We start from the raw sequence: 21,035 nt of genomic DNA, 5'->3' as shown, positions 1-21,035 counted from the left end.
GAGACGCAGCAGGATTGCGGCTTTACAGCGTGTATCTGGTGGCAACTGCACATTTCTTACCCCCATTTTCTACCACGGGGGCAGATGCGTCTCCGCGGATGCATTGAGCAAATGTCAAAAAATTTAAAAGGCAGAAATCTCAAAGAACACACCCTCAAGCGCCCTACTGTACACACAATCAGTCGAACACTGAGCAGTCAAACTAACCCTTCCATCACATCCCGAAGAAAGAGCTAGCTAATAAACAGTCCTGTTACTTTTAATAGCGCTAGCCCACTGAAACGAAGACTTTTTATTACTTGTTCAAATCTACCTTCAGTGCCTTGACCTGGATTTTTTTTTAATGCCTTTGCTTAGTCATGAAAAAATTCACAAGCCTTTATTCTTCTCTGTCTTTTGTGTAACTCTGATTAATTACTACAATATAATTACCACACTGGGCTCAATCCCTCTGTTATTGATTGACCTCAAATATAAAACGCTGTACACTCTGTCTCCTCACTCTCTGAATTCAAGCTAAGCAGACATGCTTTTGGGTTTTTTTACAGAGCTAATACTCAAAAAGGGCAGATAATAGGTTTAATGTCACAGCCTTTTAATGATGTCATCGTCAAATGATCCTTTCCTCTATGACCAGGTGCAAACAAACTCTCACAAACACCTGCTGGCTGAGGTAACCCAGCTATTCAGCTGTGCAGTTTGTTTTTTACAGTCTGATCATTTTACAGTTAGATGAATTCCAGCTTCTCAGCATTACTTTCTCACTCTAATACTGAAAGCAAGCCACGGAGAGTATCCCACAGCTGCTATACTTCAGCCTGAGGGCTAGGCCAGGTGAAACCCATAGACTTCTCTATCTGTCATACATAATGCACAATGCGTGATAACAAGCAGTGGATTCAGGGTTATTTTCTCACAGGAGAAACCAGTGAGAACTTAGTGCTGCATGTGGAAAACTTTGTCTTTCATTTAATTCACTTCTTCCTTATTTTAGAAAAAAAGAAGCGGCACTGGTTTAAAGTTGAGTTGTTTATTTAATTTTTTTTATTCAACAGAGGCCAGAAACATGATTGATACCTTGAAAGCTAGGAGCCAAAGTCACTACACCCTCTGTCTTTAATGTTTGGTCACACAGTGGCATATAATTTTAGACTGGCATGTCATGATTTATACAAATTCCCGGGAACAAATAGGAAACTGTGTGCGGATAAAAGAGCATCTATTTTGGGATAATTCATCCAATTTAGCACCCCCCATCCTCTCTACTTTAATCCAGCAAAGCAGCCAACTTGTAACTGCATCCCATTTTTAAATCTAAAAATCGTCTGTGGTCCAACAAAAACTGTGGTACATCCTCAACTACAAAGTTGTGTTTTCACCGAATTGTTTTATGTTCTCAGGATTTTGTATTTAGGTTGTTTGGCTCACCTCTTTCCTGAGATTTTAGCAGTCGAATTCAGTGTGAAACATCGAAAATGCTCAGGACAAGCTTGAATTTTTAATCTCTTGAACACTTTAATTTTTGGTGTGATTCAGAATCCAGCCCCCTAAGGGTGGATGATTTTGATTTCCACAAACCATTTTATCATTTTTTTCTGTATATCAGCAAGATTTTCAACTTTCAAAGATCCAATGTGTTTACAACTTTTATTATTCTGTGTGCAGTTTGCATGTTCTCCGTGTGCATGTGTGGGTTTTCTCAGGGCACAAAGGTCCAAAAGCATGCTTAAAAGATTCATCTGTGATTCTAAATTGGCCACAGATGTAAATGTTAGCAGGCATGATTGTCTGTCTCTCCGTATTAGCTTTGTGATAGACTTGCCACCTGCCCACCCTGCCTCTCACCCTAACACAGCTGGGACAGCCTACAGCCCAGCCGCAGCCCTGAATTAGATATGCAATCAAGCTCATTTTAAGCGGATTTACAAAATTTAAAATCAAAGTTTATCTTGAATTATTTTTTGCAGCTTCACAGCTCATCAGGGTCTCATGGCCCTCGATTTGGGAATCACTGCTCTAAAATCAATGAACTCGAATGCAATGTTGCATATAAAGATAGCCCTGGTATGACATTGACAGCATTAATATATCTGCTAATTTAGCTGGTTGTTGATATGTGGTTCAGACGAGCAGAATGTAGGACGACTGTAGGATCATTGCAGGTTACAGAATGATGCTCAGATTTCATAAAATCCTGACTTAAATGCTTCTACATGGTATAAGCAGTGATCTCAGTGAACTGCTGAAGAGGAACAAATGTCCGACTGAGGCTCCCCTAAAAATGATTCCTGAGCTCCTTTAAAAGCTGATCAGATTTTGGATTTCACAGAGTAAACATCACTTATTCACAAGGTTTCGCCATAGTGGGTAGCACCACATTTTTTGATTTGACAGTTTGTTTATTCCGGACACCCTTCCCGACACAATCCGAGTAGTAATTGTCTCCTCCCAGAATCGAACCAGGGATCCTTTGCTCGTAAGGCGAAAGTGTAAACTGCACCCAAATGGACCGTGTTTAACAGTGTGCATCATTTGGGAAAAGGCCTAACAAATTTTAAGAACATCTACAGACATGTTCACAGTCTTACCTTTCACGATCAATTGCTGTAAATCAATAAATCACTGAAAGGGCTACTTTGTCATAAATAGTATAAAAAATCCCAGGACAGGCGAATTGAATTTATCTATTCCTGGACACACATCACAAATCTCTCTGCATGTTTCATCCCGTTCCCTACACCAAGGAGATATCTTTTGTTATCATTCCAGCCTTCACACTCTCATCTTTCTTCTGGTCATTATTTCCACCTATCAGTTCTTTAGTCTCCCCTCTCACCATCAGCCACTCCCTCATCCCGACTTTCGCTTTGCTTCTCCATCCTCTGGCTCCTCAATCAATATCTTCCCCTCTGAAACTTTGAGCATTATTTTCAGCAGTCACACCCTTCAGTGAGCCTCTCAGCAAGGAATCTGACAGGCAGAGAGAAGGAAACAAACCCAGGGAAAAAAGAAAAATACGGTAGATTCCAGCCTGAGGTGAGCCGAGGTTAGCCTCGCGCTCTTTAAAGCATGCATGAGGGAGAGAAGAAAGGGAAAGACTGACAGCAGACTTACAATATCCCCCAAAGAAACCCAACATCTCCTGAAGCATGTGTGAACGATCACTCTGACAAACATGTTTCCTCAGAGCCTTGAAGTGTAGCTTCAGAGGCTGAGAATTTACATCTTGCAGGAAAACAATCCCGGTGATTCATGATAGGTAATGTGCATTAAATCACATAAACAAACAGAATAGCAGCGACCAAAGAGGCTTGTTTGTCCATGTCTGTCAAACAGACTACTTCTTGGAGTCTATTTCACCAGTTGCTCGAGGTACTCTTAAACCTCTCACGGTCGCATGAAAAAAATAAAAAATAACTGAATAATATGGTTGTTCTAAAATGCCTCAAAGCCCTCCAATGCCTTTTTGTCCGACCACACATTCCTCACACGCCCACAATTCAAAGGCGCAGGCTGGGCTGCTCGCCGTTCATCCAGGACATGCAGAAGATAAGGCACAGTAGAGAGTCAGCTGGAGTGATATCATTCACGGGGCTTTTGCTCAGTAACACTATCCAGCCGATACCATCTACTAAAAGCACTGAAGGTTAATCGGCCTCTATTTGCTAATATGCTGAAGCCTCTCCCTCACTGGGGACCCTCCAAAATCATTACATGGTGTTTCATACAGAAACACAGACAAATATTTGTGTATACTTCTTAGAAAGAGACCGTTTACGATTATCACGCATGTGCCAACTGTTGTGTGTAAATAGGTTCAATTCAAACCTCTGGAATTACTGGCCAATCTTCATGATCAAGCCAAAAGATTTACAAACTCACCACAGGAATGCCTGAACTTCTGTAACATATTGTTTCAAAATAAACATCCCCAAAAAATGTAATTAATAAATACCAGTCCGTTGCACCAGACAAAATATTCCTTATTTGTGGAACCAGTATTGGATTGCTATGGGTGGGGTTTAACTTGTGAGTTGATACTTCAAAAACAAGTGGAGCTAATTCCAAAGACGAAAACAAACTCTTTTCCTGGCTAAGTCTTGTAACAGCATTTTTCACTGAGAACAGCACTCTCCAGTGCTCTCCATCAGACCTCACAGGAGAGAAAAAAATAGGCAAAGAACCAGAATAAATGGTCAGTTCCACAGAGACCCAGACAAGACGTCCAGTACAGGGTCTGCTTTTGCACTTATACACATGTGAGCTGGGGGCCAAACTCACGCCTAAATCAACCAACAGACTGTGTGACACAAGAGAAAGACTGCCTGTGTGTTTTTTATCTGTACACACACATAAGGGGGGGAGAGCAGAGCAGGGGTCCCGTATGACCGTGAAGCCAGACTATCCTAGAGCACATGGTCTCCAGCCTGCGACCAGTTCCTTTCACCCCACAGAAAACTGCAGATTGATAGTAGCTCAGCTGAATTTTTGTCTTAGCCTTTATCATTCATCTTCTGTAACCTGCAGGGGATAAAACACTCATCCTGATGCGGCATCAGTGACAGCGGGTCGTTGGTCAAGGCCTTAAGGAGGACCCTGCTGGGGCCTGTAGAGAATACTTGACGATTCTTTACAGAGGATCAAAGAGATGATCCATGGAGTAGATTTAGATGCTGCAGTTATCTTTTTGAAAGCTTAGATCCTTTGCTTAAAAGAAGAAAAAAAAGACCTCGCCAATACTGATGATGTTTTTACTTCTGTATGCACCAGTACATGCAGTGATTAATGGGGCTACATTATGTTCATGTCCAAAAGTATATTTTTTATTCTTGGACTCTATTAGAGTAGCTTTGCATGACTGACAGTTCAAAATAATGCTTATTTATCTTATACGGGCCTTGGTGCAGACTCAGTTCATCCACAGCCTGACAGAAGGAGTTTCAGCTACTCTCCCTTTACTCTCTCCTTTCTTCTGATCGGCTGCCCATTGTAAACTGAATTTTCGGTGCTCACAGCCAGAGTCGAATGCCTCAGACAGATATTAAGGGTGTTCGTCCTCACTAACAGCATACAGAGCCACAAGTTAAAAAAAAAAAAGTTCGAAACCAAGTGCTTAGAGCAGCTGTAAGCTAGAACTTGTGCCTCATATATGCTGACTTAAATATTCGAAACTTTGGCCATGTTTAGTATGAGCATGCATTGTTATTAAGAGTACTAATATTACAGTTCAGATGCAATACAATACCAAATGCACTTTTTCACTGGGTCCTTTCTGTATAGGGAAAATGTAAATGCAGGTCTTGTGATTTTCCTCGCTTCTCTTTTTTTCCAGTTGACTATTTGAACGCAGACATGAAAATACAACTCTCTTTATAGATTCAACTTGGATGGAGTGGATTTAAGGCCAGAAAACCAGACCAAACTGCATGTCTGGAATTAAAGGTCACCTTTAAATAGAAATCATCTTCCCTCAGCGACTTCTTCCACATTTTCAGACATTTTCAGTAGCTTGGTCAGTATGACGATTACTGAATTTCTATGACTGCTTACAGTACACAACACAGAAAGGGGCAAAACTTTTTTTTTTTTTTATTTACAATAAAAAAGCGGAACTGTTAAAGGGATAACTTGAGGAGGTGCACAAGTTGAGAACCAGCAGGAACTGCATAATTCATCAGCGATATAGTTGGCATCTTCCCACTGAAGCAGACCTTTGTGGTGTAAATTCCCCCCGTTTGGATGGCAGCTGTGCAGAAATGTGTCTCGAGTTAACTAAAACTAGGTTTGGAAGAAGTTGTTGTTTTCCAGTCTGGGATAAAAATAAAAACTAGACTGGTGAAATGTAAGTAAAACTAGAGAGACAGTGATGCCTACATGACTGAGTCAGCTGCCTTCAAAGAAAATGCTGGGTTTGTAATGTAATACCTATTCTGAACTTCTTAAAATTTCCCTCTGATAACCACCAGAAATTCCCCCTTTGTTCCGAAACAAAACGTTGAAACCAGAAGACCCACTCTGGAAACTAAGTAAGAGTAAACCACATTTTTTAAAAGAAATACTGAAAACTAAATAAAGGTTCACGTATTGACTATAAATACTATAGATACTCTTTCTGCATCAAGTAAAATCACCTGGTTGCAAGAGTAGTATGATTTAATGTCCCGCTGGCTAAATATAGACCCAGCCTCACAGCAGTAAAATCAAATTTAGTTTGACTTATCAAATTAGATAACAAGGAGGGGACAAGGAAGCAGCAGCAGCAGCAATTCTGTCATGGGTTAGCTGTCTGATTTTCAGGTCATATGGCTTACTCGCTCACATACCGCACAAATGGAGGCTGCAGACAAAGCGTGTCGTCAGGGGCTTCACATACAAGCAGAGCCTGCCAGCAGATATCCGCCACTTGTTGGCAGCGGAGACTTAAGATTCGCTTTGCTAATGGAAGACAGAATAAAGCCAACGATGTGAAATAGCTAATCCAACACCTGTTTGATTCTTATGACTTAGAGAAGTTAAGACAAGGATTTAAGCAGCTTTAAAGCACACAAAAAAAACTACAGAAAAAAACTGTGCAATGCAGCAACATGTTCGTTACAAAGCTTGATTGGGTAAAAGGTACTGATGTAAGTACGTGTAATGTCTAGCAAGCACGACATCTGTGCAGCATCTGAGAGCACACAGCTAAAAATTTCAATAATAGACAAGTAAACTGCAGCTGTAAAAGAGAGGGGAATCGGGGTGCCTTATATGGGGTTGTGTAATTAGTTTCTTGGCCAACAGTCAAAGCAGACAAAGCAGAGGGAGCGCCGTTAATGGTGACCAGACATATGAGAATCAAAATGTAACAACTGAGCTTCACCTGTCATCGCGGGGCGAGTCGCACAAACTTGTTATAGGACGGCAGCCGTGAGCATTACCCACAGTCTGCTGAGGACTGAGACCTCTATGTCAGGAATGTTGTGAGCAATGACGTGTGTGTATATGTGTGTGTTATATTAGATTACGAGTAAGCTTAAAGTTGTATCCGTGCCATTGTTCACCCCAAAGTGCCTGGGATTCCACACGTAACACCGAGGAGGTTATTCAATATTTTCAGGGCGTGGCGGCAATCGCCAAAACTCCAAACACCAAATGTTTGATTTCATGAGAGCAGCCAGACACCACACCGCCGCACATTGGCACCTATACTGATATGATCTCAGTACGGACAAAGTGTTTCCTGAGTTCTGCTCATTTAAATGTATTCATTAGCTTGGAAAGGTTCTTCGGAGTAAAACACCTCAACCCCGCGCTCCACTGTGAGCGCAGTATCAGTAGAACATCAGTTAGTGGCAGAGAAAGTATCACACTGATTAGTTTAGACTTTGAACTTGCAGAGAATGAGACCAAATTCATACATCATTACTCAGGAATGGAGATTGCACACAACCTCCTTTGATAATAAGTCCTAGCTGACTTTTTTTTTTTTTTTTTTTTTTAACTTTAAAAGCCCAGCAAATTTACAGGAAAACTACTGTTTAGTTACAAAGACATACAGTTACTACATAGATAAGCCCAGTTGATACAATGCCAAACATGGACTTAGTAAGATGCTGCACCTCCCCTTTGATCAAGAAACCGTTTGCTGGCTCATCTTTAGAAGTTTTCAAGAGGCGGGAGAGAGGTTTTGTTCCTGACTATCACAACCTTTTATTGTGTTATTTCAAAGCTGAGGTGTGTTTAACACAGGAAGCTGATATTTAGAGGTTTAAACGTGGAGTTAAAACTCTCATCGTCTCGGACTCTCTCTGAGACGTGTTTGGCTTGCAGCAGATGGTTGTGTCAGTTAATTCAGCAGCAGGAAAGATGTCCCTATTGCTTTTTAACCCATCGCAACATCACGATTAGTGTTATTACTATTATTATTATTATTATGTCATTATCTAATCATTATCCTTTCAGCTTCTTATAACTTAGGCTGTATATTAGTGGCTGCGGCTTTCATTTCTACTGGTCAAAATAACCAAAGCGATGACAATAAGGTTTGAAAACCGAAAGTTAAGCCAGATTTAAAAGTTTCTATTTGTGGGGAGCAGAGCGTTACAGCACCAGTCAGACAACTTGGATAATATCTTACCTTTTTAAACACCTTCTAGTGCTTTTGTGGAGCACGATAAGCCGAATCAATGTAAAAAGGTATTTGAGCGACATATCAGATCGAATGTTTTGTGTGCACAAACGCAGACACACACATAGATACACAAAGAGGTGGCTTTAATGAGCTGTCAATCAGCGATTTAATGAATGTGCGATTGCTATGTGATAGACACTCACTATCTAACATATCTCTGTGCAGTTAACTCATACAGCAGGCGACTTGTATAACAAGTTGTACACCATCAATAAGGTAAGTGTCAACGACAACAAAAAGAGATAAATGATGCATAGTTTTTTCTGGCAGGGAGTAAATCCTGTAAACAACAACGTTAGCAGACAGAGACAGCATATAAATAATGTAGCCTATTTCACAACTACAGATATTTCAAGCTTAAATCATCAAAGAACTCCAAGGCACTTGCTTTTCAAATAAAGTTTATTCTCACAGCATGGTCAAGTTTAACCTTTAAAAAAAGTGTTTCGGCACACAACCCTTTATCAGGCAGTGAAATAGGGTTTATTAGAGTTCACTGGATCTTTTATAAAGGTGTTCCAGCAAGGACCTTGTGGAAAGCTTCCACTTAGAGTGAGAGGGGAATATTCCACCTGTGAAGCTCCACCAATCTTCAAAACCTGGACACATGCAGGAGCCCAGAAAATATCAATACCAAGCCCAAAACATTCATCATGCACACAGCAGCAGCAGCCACAGACAACAGGAATGCAAAGGCAAATAAGGTTTATTTTTAAAAAAAGGAAATAGAAAAAGCAAAGGGCGGGTGGGGAACAGGAGTATTTAGTGGTCTGTGATTTATAAATCCAGAAATGTTCCCTTTGGTTCAGACTCGTGTCTGTCACCAGTTCATATGGAAAGAGGAATATGGTCAATCTTAAACGCTTGTAATGTAGATGGGTTACTATTGTAACTACTTGTAAGCTTGTTATAGGTTCGCTAAGGTTCAAATTTGATGTTTTTGGGGTTTATTTTAACTTTTTTTTTGTGTTTTTACAAAAACCTATTCTGTTACAAAATAATGGTATATGGAGATTACTTTGACACAGTTAAACATGTGGCAAACCAAAAACAAAACCCCCATGGAAACGCCCTTCCCAATGGCAGAAGTGTATCCCCAGTACAGCTCCAGAGGGACAACGAAGTCACAGGCTTTGCTCCAGCCTCCAAACCCACATTAAAGATGCATATACGTCCTTAAGAAGGCCGATCCTGCAATTCACCAAAGCATGAAGAAGCAAGTTCTTGTCTGGTATCAGACACAATCAGGCAACCCCAGAAGAAACCTGTCCATGTCTCAAAACAAATTGTTAGGTTGATGGTTCAAATGTTGCGTTGATGTATATTTACATCTTCAGTTCAATTTTATTCATATATTACTAAATCACAACAACGGCCACCTCAATGAGCTTTAAATTACAAGAAAAACTCTTTGTTCTCCAAAACAAACTCATTTTAACAGGAAGAAACCTCCTGCAGTTCAGGGTGAGTGGAGGGAGACAGGACAAAAAATACTGTGAAAATCTCAAACATGTTATTTTGTGAGATTAACAGAATTTATCCACAAGCACAAAAAGTGTCAGAGCTTTTTAAAATTGTTTTTTAAATAATTAAAATGTGAAAAAAAGGAAAAAAAACTGACAAGTATTTTCAATTATTTTAACCCCAAGATCCTGACAGCACCTAAGCCCTGTGAAAACCTTGAGTTTGCCTTTGTTGTCCTTTACAAAAGAGTCGGGTAGCCCCAGGGCTTTTATTACAATCTCATGTGATTTTCCTTGTCCTATCTGAAGAGGCGTTATCAGCATTTGGCAAATATCTGCCTCACATTTTTAACGTTTTGACAGCCACTTCAGCTGTGCCCCCACACTGTCACAGTACAGAATCTGTCTGACTGGATGGGAAACTTTTATTTCAATGCCAAATTTGCTTTAGGTGCTTTAAGTGAACTAAAGATGCACTAGCTCGTAAAAGAATATACTTCAGACCCGTCCCTGTTTACATGCTACAACTTGAAAACATGGTAAACAACAGATTAAAATGTGGACATCATAACGCTACAAGTGCTTATTAAATTATTTATCCTACGGTTGGATAAAACCTTCAATAACGGCACCAGGCTGCTAAGTTCAAACAACATGTCCCACAGCAGCCGTAGTGTAATTGTATTGTTTGTTTTTATTTTTAAGAGTCTGTGCAGCAGATATTACATACCATGTGATGAAATGCAGCAATTACAACTTTCAGCCAAAAAAAGAAAGTCTCATAAAAAAATAAATAACTTGGATTTTATTGAGATGATTTACAGCCTTTTGCTTTTAGACACTAGTCGGTAATTATCAAATGCAGAAGGAGTCCCCATATTTTCTCAGTTATGCCTTAGGAGCTTTAAATGCAGTCCTGACTTGCCTTCGCTTTGCATCCCTGCTTTCTTTCTGGCTAAAGTTACGTGCTGAGAAGTCTCTGGAGAGAAACAGAAGCACAGCTCACCTAAAACTGTCTGCCTGTTCGGAGCGAACAGGCTGAAAACACATTTTCTGGTATGTGAGTCGAGTCTGCCAAGTTAAGTTTTACACCTAAAAGAAAAAAAAAAGAAGCTTGCCTTTAGCCCCAACAATAAAAAAGAAATGAAACAAGCTGGTTCGTTTCTTGTGTGTTACTTCCCTCTTATATTCCACAGGGACACCTAAGGGAATGAGGAAAAGACGAGGGGGTAACCAGCCTTGTTCTTGTAAAAGGCTGGGACAACCTGCTATGCTAGCCTTCTCTTTTGCTGTATGCAGCTGTGCCCTCCAGCAGTGGTCGGGGGATTTGTTAAGCCCTCTCCTCATGGTTAAGTTGATAGGTCACAGCACATTCCCGGCATTTTCTGTATGTTTGTTTTTCACCAGGAAGGCTCACAATGCAGCTACAAAGGGCCGTGTTTGTCTTTGATCAGCGTATCACACCTGAGTGGGTCTAGACATTGACTGAATAGCGAGAAAAGAAAAATCAGAGTTTGTTTTTTCAGACAGCTCTCATTAGCTTTTATTCCAACATCAAAGTTGGGGTTTTTTTGGAATCCATCCCAAACTATTATCAGCGCAATCTAATTGGGCATCAATCTCTGCAACAAACAGCCCCAGAATCAAAATTTGACATTTTCTCAACAGCACATGCGGTCCTTATCATCCTTCCTCTTTACTGTTACTGACGTCTGATCGCCGTCTGGCCGGGTTCAGCAGACGCCACATGGTGCCGTCATGCTATGTAGGTTGAGCTCTGCAGGCTCCCGACCAGAAAGACTCAAAAGAAGCTGGTATGTGCCGACAGCGCTGACCAGACGCATCTCTGGAGTGAATTAGCATCACACATTTTACTTGAATGTGGAATTTTAAACACTGGCTGACTTAAAACAATCACAAAAGAAAAGGTGCTTCCACACAAGACAGTTCCACTCCTTATTATCCTGTGAATAAAATATCACCTGAAATACTCGACTTATTAGCTTACATCTTCATAAAGGCATTAATGAGTGCAGTGGATGAGATGTAGTGGTGTTGACGCTGTGTCAGAAGATTTTAACAGAAGCAGCCGATGTTACACAATGAATCTATGCATGAAAGGGTGCACGGGTAAGTACAGCTCTGATGTCTGGAAACGTGTTGTGAATATATTCAGCTGCAAATCAGAAGTCAAATATTAAGCACGAAGAATTCTGATCAAATAAAACAGCAAGAGTGATGAAAGGCTGTGTGGATGAACTGATGATTTCACCTTGGGCTCTGAATAACTTTGTACAGTGGGAAGGCTTTCGGCACAGCTCACTAACCTCACGCCTGCACACCCTTCAATACTCTGCAAGCAATTCACTTTGCACTTAGAAAACACTGCAGTAAAAGTGTTGTGGACACTGTGTTCTTGTGGAGGGAAAATTCATTATCTTTTGGAGGTTTAATTTACAGCATTTAGGGAGATAAAAGCTACCCGATGAGAACACGCTGCAATTATCCCACTTTCTGTCCTGAGCTGGTTTCTACCCCTAATGTGAAGCCGTGCCTTTGGCAGGAATCAAGCACACCCACATACAGACAGGTGAACTGGCAGGAAATAATTTACACCAGAAAGCTGATTGAGGCATAACGAAAGCCTTTTGGGGCAGAAGAATCCAGTGGACAGAGCGTGAAAATTGCAACGTGTCCTTGAAGTAAGGCATGCGGCTTGTTTGGTCAGCAGATCTCCCTGGCACCAGTGCCTGCCGCACAGCCATGCTTTCTATGCACATGCCATTTCTTCAGCAGCAAGGACACATAAACTGAGTCACCGATAGCACCAAAGACACAATATCTGCCACACATCAAACAAAGGAAGCCATTCTGAACTTAAGGTGCAAAAAAAAAAAGAACACACCTTTATATCTATTTGTATTTTAACAGTGAGCAGCGCTTCTTAGCAGACTACAGAGCTCAGTGGATACTATAGGCAGGATGGTGTCATAGCTGGAAGCTGGCACCATTGCACACAGCTATGTAGGTAGTGGAATTAGACAGAAAAAAAAACCCCAAAACCCCCTAATGATCTTAGTGCACAGAGACGCGATATACAAGAGAGCACAAAAGCAGGACACTCAAGCTAACATAAAAACACAGGGAAACATACATTAGACTGTATGCAGCACATGCAGTAGCAGCCAGGTGAGCTGCCAGCATTTACCAATGTAAGTATAGCACAGCCTCTACTTTATAATAATTAATGAGCCCTGACCAGTGCAAAGGTCCAATGATTTCGGCTCTTTAATTAACTTTTTTTGGCTTCGTAATCTGATATATACCCACAAGAAATGCTAGAAAGTCCTTGTGGAACCAAGGCTCATCAGTCATCTTAGTAATGCCTCCAGTCAGCTATCTGAGCTTTCTAAATGAATGGATGAATGGAGAAAGAACTATTCTTTGCATTGCCACTGTCACTGGGAAAGAAAAACCTATACAATTAAATATGATTACAAATATACTTAAAATAGCATTTTTGGATTAAAATAGGTGTTAGTCCACCCCATAACTTATGCATGCAAAACGTTAAACAATCCACAACCCACAGTGCACTGCAGATATAATCAAGGTCACTGCTTCATCATACCAGAGTGCTGAATACGACAAGTACACTTACATAATTCGTTGCAACAATAGCAAGCAGACATGCATGCCACACTACAGTTAAACCTTCATGAGCCTTAACTGTGCCCATGTGCCAATGCAACAACTAAATGGGCTCATTTGCTTCTCATTTCGGCTGCTGATTGGCACTTAATCTCTGATTAAGCGTAACGTTTCTATAAAACTGCAAAAAAAAAAAAAAAAAAAAAAAAACACTCATCAATTTAGTTTTATGTTAATTAAAACAAGTCTACAGTCATTTGATCTTAATCGCAACATGCATTGGACGCTGCTGTATGTTGAGAGCTCCATACAGAAGATGGGTTTCACAGCGTGACCAAAATCAGCAGTTTCTGCTATGAGTTTCAACCACAAGCAATAAAACACTGTTGAGACAGCACCAGTAAGTGTGTGTCATTTTATGGTTAAATCCATTACCAGAATCAAATGTCTCACCGAGATATTTGCTGAATGTGTTCAGAGACAGAGCGAGAAGCACTTGTGTGTTATCTGAGAACAAACTTTAAAATCCATCTAAGACAAAATCTGTCCCAATCCTTCCACGGAGAAAACAGCAGGGAATTTAAAAGAATGGTAAAACGTCACAATATTAACATGTATTAAAATTGTACTGACTGTTATTAATAAACATCAGTTGCACTTACAGAAACTGAAAGCATTATAACTCTAACACAGAGTGACACCAAGATTACAGAGCTGTTGAAAATGTAACAATGTACACTCATCCACAGCTGAAAAAACAAGTGGAGGAAAAGGTCATATTTTAGATATTACATTCACACACTACATCTATTAAATATTCAGAACTCCCATAAAAGACAAGAGTCAGGATGTTGAGACGTATTTTAAAAAAAAAACAAAACAAAAAAAAAGGACCTACAGTAGAGAGGAACAAAGCAGACTGGTATGACAATAGCTGCTTCTGTGGATCATTGCTGGTTTGAATGAAAAACACAGCTATGTGGTTTTGCATCCCATAAATAGAAAGGACCACCTCGACAAAGCATTCAGAGACACAAGCCGAGAGCAAACAGACTGGCATAAGCAGGGGGGTCTGTACATAAGAGCAGCGGGAGAATCCGAAGCTCTGCTGTGCTCTGAGGCACACCCGTGAAATATTTATGACCCACCACGTTCCACGCTCCACCACAGCAGGGGCACAGCTAAAGCAAAGCTGCCTCTCCATCCGCGAGCTGGACTTTGGAGCAGCTACCGCAACCTGCTAGATCACTCCAAAGCTCAACATTTTTCTCCTTTGGATCCTATTACAGAGCAAACTGGGAACCGTGTACAAAGCCCTCTAATCGCCCCAAATCCTACATGTTCTCGAAGCTCTTAGCATACAGCGTGATCCCATATTTATCTGATGTTTGGTTCTGCTCAACAATAGGCTGAACTCCATGTTTCTTTCTTCATGAGTCGGGCGGCGGGACCACAAGTGACCACAGTAAGCCGTGACTCAGGAGAATTAAGTGGGCTCACCCCTCAGTGAGTGGTCTTTCGTTAACAAAACCTCAGAGCCAGCTCACAGGGGTTTCCTGTACACTCATACTTTCCAAAGAGGTTCTGTTTTACAAAAGCGCTGGCCACCAAAGCTACTCACTCTCCACACCAAGTATCCAGGCTTTTGACCACGATCGATTCAGACGCCTCATGGTATGCTACTGTAGAGCTGCCCAATTATGGCAAAAAATAAAAAATGCTCGTCGCAATTATTTTGCTCCATATTGGGATCACGGTTACTGCGATTTTGCTCCTTACTGGACTTCTCGTCCTGTCTCGTTGTCTCAAGCTAAATTAAACCTACCACAGCCAGTAGGGGAGATAGTTTGAGGGGGTGTTTAGAGAAAGATGAAACCGCTGCAAAAAAAAAAAAATGCAGAAAATAATTGTTTTATCTCATTTTTAGCGTTTCATAAATTCCGGAAGCCATAACTGTAATCCATCCGTCCATTTCCTTAACCACTTATCCGAGTGAGAGTTGCAGACGGAGGCTGGAGCCCGTCCCAACTGACCAACTCTCAGCTAGTTTCCTTCTAACATGTATCTCAGTGTAGTTACAATGTGTGCTTTTGACGGCTACAATCCTCTGGGAAATTGGAAAAATCTCTCACAACAGCAACTTTCTGTGGCTTGTTTTGTTCTCCATCGCAGACACATTTGTTTCGTCTCTGTCCTCTCTGGCCATTTCCACTCTGTCAAGTGCTGTAATGCGGTCTTGCCATTACTGTTTAGGGAGAATTTACTGCTGCTTGTTTTGACGCAGTGCATCCCCGCTCTGCAGCACAAGTGGCAGAATTGTCAGGTAAAAATGAGACTGTAGAGATGCAAAATTGAAATTGATTAATTGTGCAGCCTTTCATTAAGGCATATTTTGAGGGAGGGAATGGTGACAAAGTAAAGGTTTTTATCCATTAGCAGCGATTAGATGCAAACAACTCGTCATTACACCAGCAAGCCTTTGCTTGTGCCATTGGTTGACAGGCAAGTGTGAGCTTAATCGTCACCATCTCATTACTTCTTTACTACTTGACAGGGCAGTGCCTGATCACCTCTTTACGTGCGAGACTAAAGTTTCCTCTTATCTAAATGACTGGATAAATCGTTAATCTTTAATGATCTTCAGGGGTAATTGGGTCAGGACAGCGACTGAAACTAGAATATAGGTAAAAAAGTAGAACAAATTAAAAGAAAACCATGGCTTGCTGAACTGTGATAAGCACTTTTTTAAAATTGTGTTTGCAGAAAGCATTAGCCACACTTGTGCTGCTGGATCTTCCAAACACCTCAAAACTTCTACAAAGGTTTCAATGAGTCTAAACACTTATAAAAGAAGCGAGACGACATTTAAACTACCAGCAAAACTTGCCACGCACGTCTGTAAATGTTTACTGAAAGGGAGCAGGCAAGGAAAGCACAATGACCAACCAAGAGTTTGGCAGTTTCCCAGCAAACACCAGCAAGCACTGGACTAAAAAAGACTTCGTAATCAGAGGGTTTAGAGAGCAAAGAGAGGAGGAGGGCAGAAAAGCAGGGAATGATAGAGTGACCCTATGAATTACTCAGCAGACACGTCTTTCTCCCTCTTTCCTCCCTGCAGGAGATAATGGGGATCATTCGTCTTCTTGCCCTCCTTTAAGCCCCATCTCTTGGCCACTGATCTGCATCCAGGTCAGCAGAGAAACAACACAGGTCCGTTTTAATGATGTGTAGAATTTGGTGGGAGGAGAAGCAGCACTTTTGAAAAAGCTACATGTCTCACAAAGCCAGCCTACATAAAGACTGAAGGCCGAAAACAAAACACAGTTTCTCAATCAGCTTCGTACTGCAAGTTTGATGAAAGTTGGAAAGTCTGATGACACCACACTTATCTCTGTAGAGCCGTTTTCACACACGCAATGAAGCCTGAACTTTTCAGAGAACACATTAGCTGAACTTCTCTCGCTGCTACGAATTCTGTGATAGGCAAAAGAGCCCACATGAGAAAGGAAGGGGTAAGCGTTCTGTTATATAGACAGCAAGCGTGTGGGCGCCGTGTATGATGCCTCCCCTGCACTCTAACCGGGCAGCTCCCTCAAAAACACGTCAAGATCAGACTATTCCCTGCTGTTGCCACACTTGGGATAGAACAACTGTGGAAAATATCCAGATGTGACTCCCGTGTATCTGTCTGAGGTCTACATGAGAGAAAGAGCAGAAATAGCAGCAACCAGAATGGATCTGGCTTTAAAGCACCAACATCTGGCTACCAGTAGCTATATTGCTGGAGATGCTTTAAGCTTTGAATGTCACTGGTTTAGTCATGAATTTCATGGAGGAATGCTAAGAATCGCACTTTTACTGACTTTAAACCACTTTCACATTTTATCCAGAGTTTAAGTAAGTCAGTGTGTTCACTTATCCTGCTCCAGCGGAGAAGCCTCAAGTCTGCACTGCAGAGCATTTTCCAATTATTAAAATATATGGGCCTTTTGAATAAGGAAACATCGCTGAAGTACGCTGCATATTCGCAATATTAAAGGGACAGAGAAAGAGTTACTTAGGCGACATTTTCCATGAAAAACAAAATCGGCTGAGGACACCAGCAGAGTGAAATCAAGCATTTCTGAACACGTACTCACTGTGATCCAAATACAAGATTTGAAAATATGAGAATCAATGCATCTCTGGAGAAAACAGTTTTTATTATAAGCTCAATCAGAGTGCACAGATTGTTTATTTCACACATCAGCAGGCCTAAGATGCTGACACTGGAATATCATCTCATGCTATCCAAACAGCTAGCTGCAGACAAACTGCTTAAGAAAACATACATGACGCATCTATTCAGCTTCATGAATTATACAATGCTAGTGCTCCCTCTCCCTCACAAGGACACACACAACTGTTGGCACTCTCGTGCATGGTAAAAAAAAACAAAACAAAACATCAAGATGCGTCTCGCCAACAGACATAGACGTGCCTCATGAGAAGTCCCAGAGAGAAGAGCTCAATGAACAGGATAGAAAACCTGTGCGACTCTCAAGTTCTCATCTACTTCTCATAAAATGAGTCATTTACTGAGCCCTGGGCCAGGATGGCAGAGGGGAGGTGACTGAGGAGCAACATCACAAGGTGAAAAGTTCACAGCAGCACACAGGGATATGCAGAGAGAAGGGGAAAATAAATGACATTCCCTTTTCTTTGATGTGAGAGAAAATAGAGAAAATACAGAGGTGAGGAGAGAAAGTGAGACCGAGCGGGTGGGGGGAGCAGAAGAGACAACAGCGTGTATCAGTGGAAGAGAAGCTAGAGGAGATAGAGCTATCAGAGCTTCAACATGGCAGGATGTGACATTTGGAGAGCAGGAAGAGGAAACTGGACAGATATAGATTAGTTTGGTGGCTGCTCCTGAAAACATGTCTATCCCATTAGAGGGTTTGGGTCGCAGTTAATGTGCTTATCAAAGCATGCACCTCGGGTGTACTCCTGAACCCGGCGTGATGCTGCTGCACGACACACAGGAAGAGAAGACTCAGTCCAGATTTTGACTTTTGACTTTCTGATCAGTGGGTTTTCTTTTACTTCACGCCATTTTTTTTTTTCAAGTTTATAGAGTTAACATCTTCTCCAGAGTTGATGGGAAAAGAGGTCCCACCCTGGGGTCAAATTCCAAATCTAATCAGACTTGAAGTAGGTCATTAATTAGTCAGACTTTGCTGCAGCTCGGCTAATTTCGCCACGTGAGAAATAAAGAAGTGGAGTTCAACAATGAGTCTCATTGAATTAACAGGAAACAATGGAAACTGTTGGTGAGAACAAGAGTCTTTTTCATCAAAAGCACTGCACATGAATATAAGCCCATCTTTATTTACTCTGTGCCGAGCTACGTGCCAATGCTTCAGTGTAATGATCACCAAATATGAGGAAGTTTAGGAGCTGTTTACAGAAAATATCAAGCGAATTTCAAGCTGCAACATTTAAAATTTCTTTAACTCGCTTCACTAGTAGTGAAATTACATTTTTATGGACATAACCGCCAATAAAAACTCATTACTACCTTCTTATCGGAGACTATTATTACTGTTACAGTCTGTGCTGCAGAAACCTTAACTTTTATAAGTATGTGCAAGCAACCAACAAAGACCGAAAACCATCATGATTGGTCTAAAAGATTAAAAAACAAAAAAGATTAATAAAAAAAATCACCTAAAAGTAAAATATAAAACCAAAATAATTGAGCAAATGATGAGATTTCAGCTTGTTCTAACTTTTTCTTTGCTTGGGTTTATAATTAAGAACTAATATAGCGTCAAACAGAAGACACGCCTACAAGTGCGACTTAAGCACAGTAATAAAACAAACAAGCAAATGAACAAGGAGCAATATCCACAAAACAAAATCACCCACATGCTTACTTTTCCCCTTCATTACACTTATTGGCACATATTTGAATAAATTGGCCAGCTTGTTAGGGTCAGGGTGTTAAGTGAGGCCTCTGACTTTGTAACTTACTTTTTCTACACCTTTTCAAATCTTTCCTCAGACCCTTTGGTGTTATGCTCTCACATATCAGTATCATGGGTGTGTCGGTGCATCTGTTAGGACAGAGCCACCCGATCAAATACTTGGAGTCGTAACTGTGTGGTATTTAAAAACTTCGGCACTGCCTTCATTATTAGGGAAACAAAACGCTGTCTGGTCTGGTTTAATGTGACCCGTCCCTGAGCAGTAGTCACCAGCCAAACTAAGGCAGAAGTTCAGTTTGATGCAAGATTCCTTGGATTGTTTTTTTTCTGGTGATGCTGGCATATTTTCAAACACGAGTACAAAACCCAGATAAAAGGGCGGTGGTTCTGATTGCTGTCACACGCGTGGATAATGCGTAAAGCGCGCTCCGGGCCACTCGCTGTGCTAGTTTGTGTACATGTTGTTGGCAACTTACCCTCCGACAGCTCCAGTTCCAGCTCCGCCAGCTTCTCCCGGACCTCAGCAGGCAGGGTCATAGCGAGAGCCGGCGTGGGCTCTAACATCATCGTCAGCAGCCCGGTGGAGCTCCTCTCAGCCATGGTGGTCCAGCACGAAGGGCGAACGGATCCACTGGTGCCCGGTGAGGAGAGGACAATGCGACCAAGCCCAGAAGATTATCAATGAAACAACAACAGCCCCTCCTCACCTCACTTGGTTCAGGCTCAGAGCAAATAGGGTGTTGGTGCCTCCTCTCCCGTGTGGCTGCAACGTCGCACAGATGTGTGAGAAATGTCTCCAAACGTCATGACACGGCTAGCTGCGGGGCTAGCAGACACACCTGGATCCGTGTTTCCATGTAGGGTGTTGGGACAGGGCCTTGCCAGCGTCTCCCAGCCTCTAGTCTGTCCCTCCTCGGCACTGTCGGCGGCTGCCTGCCCTCAACTGTGGAGGGAACTCATTCAACTCCTCGCTCGCTTCCCACGGCGCAGTCGCCATTGCATCATAGCAACAGCAGCCCCAACCGTGCGCGTTCACGAGGCCCCCACTCGTGCGCTTGCACGGTGCATGTTTGTGCGCCGCCTGCTCCTCCGCGTACAGCTCGCCTGCCTCCTGCTGTCACCCAGCGGTTTCGTGGCACACATTATGACCTTTACCTTTACTGGATTTCTTTTGTACTGTGTTTCATTTCCGTACGTTGTCTTTCTTTTCATACATAAAAAAAACAAACAAAAAAACAGCTAATTTTGATGAAGCTTTGTGAAGAGGTGGAACACGTGCTGAAGGGAGCTGAAGTTTTGATTTAAGTGTCTGCGCTTAAAGATTAAAGTTCAAGCGCTGAAAGAAATGTAAATGTTACACTTAGAAATGCACTGAGCTAAAAGTGGAAGCTGGAGTGGAATTCTTGAAATAAATCACTGGCGGTTCAAGTGGGCTTTCAGCTATAGAAGCATTATATTATAAGGCATATAAAGCATTATAAGGTAACATATAGATAGATGTGGACATTTAATAAAACAAAACACACTGTATATTATTCGTCTGTGTATAACCAACTGACATTTTAGGCTCTAAAGGAAGCAGGAAGAAGTATAACCTTATATGATCTTATCTCTCCTTCCTTTCTTATGACAGCAACATTCCTCTCATTTTTAAATGGCCAGCCAATGGCTTCTATACGCATACAGGTGCATTCATGCCTGCACATTCATATGCATACAACAAAGATATACAGTTAAACATACCTGTACCACAGCCACAGACACCATTACACTCACAGACCTACA

General features: G+C 41.5%; 1 protein-coding gene across 5 annotated transcripts in view; it reads right to left on the bottom strand.

Moving 5' to 3' along the window:
- The window catches only part of dip2a (DIP2 acetate--CoA ligase A), a 91,035-nt gene extending 70,749 nt beyond the window's left edge, over positions 1-20,286 (bottom strand). For all 5 annotated transcript variants that reach the window (XM_085434201.1, XM_085434202.1, XM_085434203.1 and 2 more), the window contains exon 1: positions 19,727-20,286. In XM_085434201.1, coding sequence (XP_085290327.1) covers positions 19,727-19,850 — 124 coding nt within the window. In that variant the 5' untranslated portion in view covers positions 19,851-20,286. The remainder of the gene's footprint in view (positions 1-19,726) is intronic.
- Between the last annotated feature and the right edge of the window lie 749 nt (positions 20,287-21,035).

This window comes from Copadichromis virginalis, linkage group LG16, assembly GCF_057382275.1.
Source record: "Copadichromis virginalis isolate Kocher_CV1m ecotype Utaka linkage group LG16, C_Virginalis_male_GT1.1, whole genome shotgun sequence".
NCBI classification, from domain to species: Eukaryota; Metazoa; Chordata; class Actinopteri; order Cichliformes; family Cichlidae; genus Copadichromis; species Copadichromis virginalis.
Note: the sequence above shows the minus strand (reverse complement) of the source record. Positions and strands in the feature narration are given on the sequence as shown.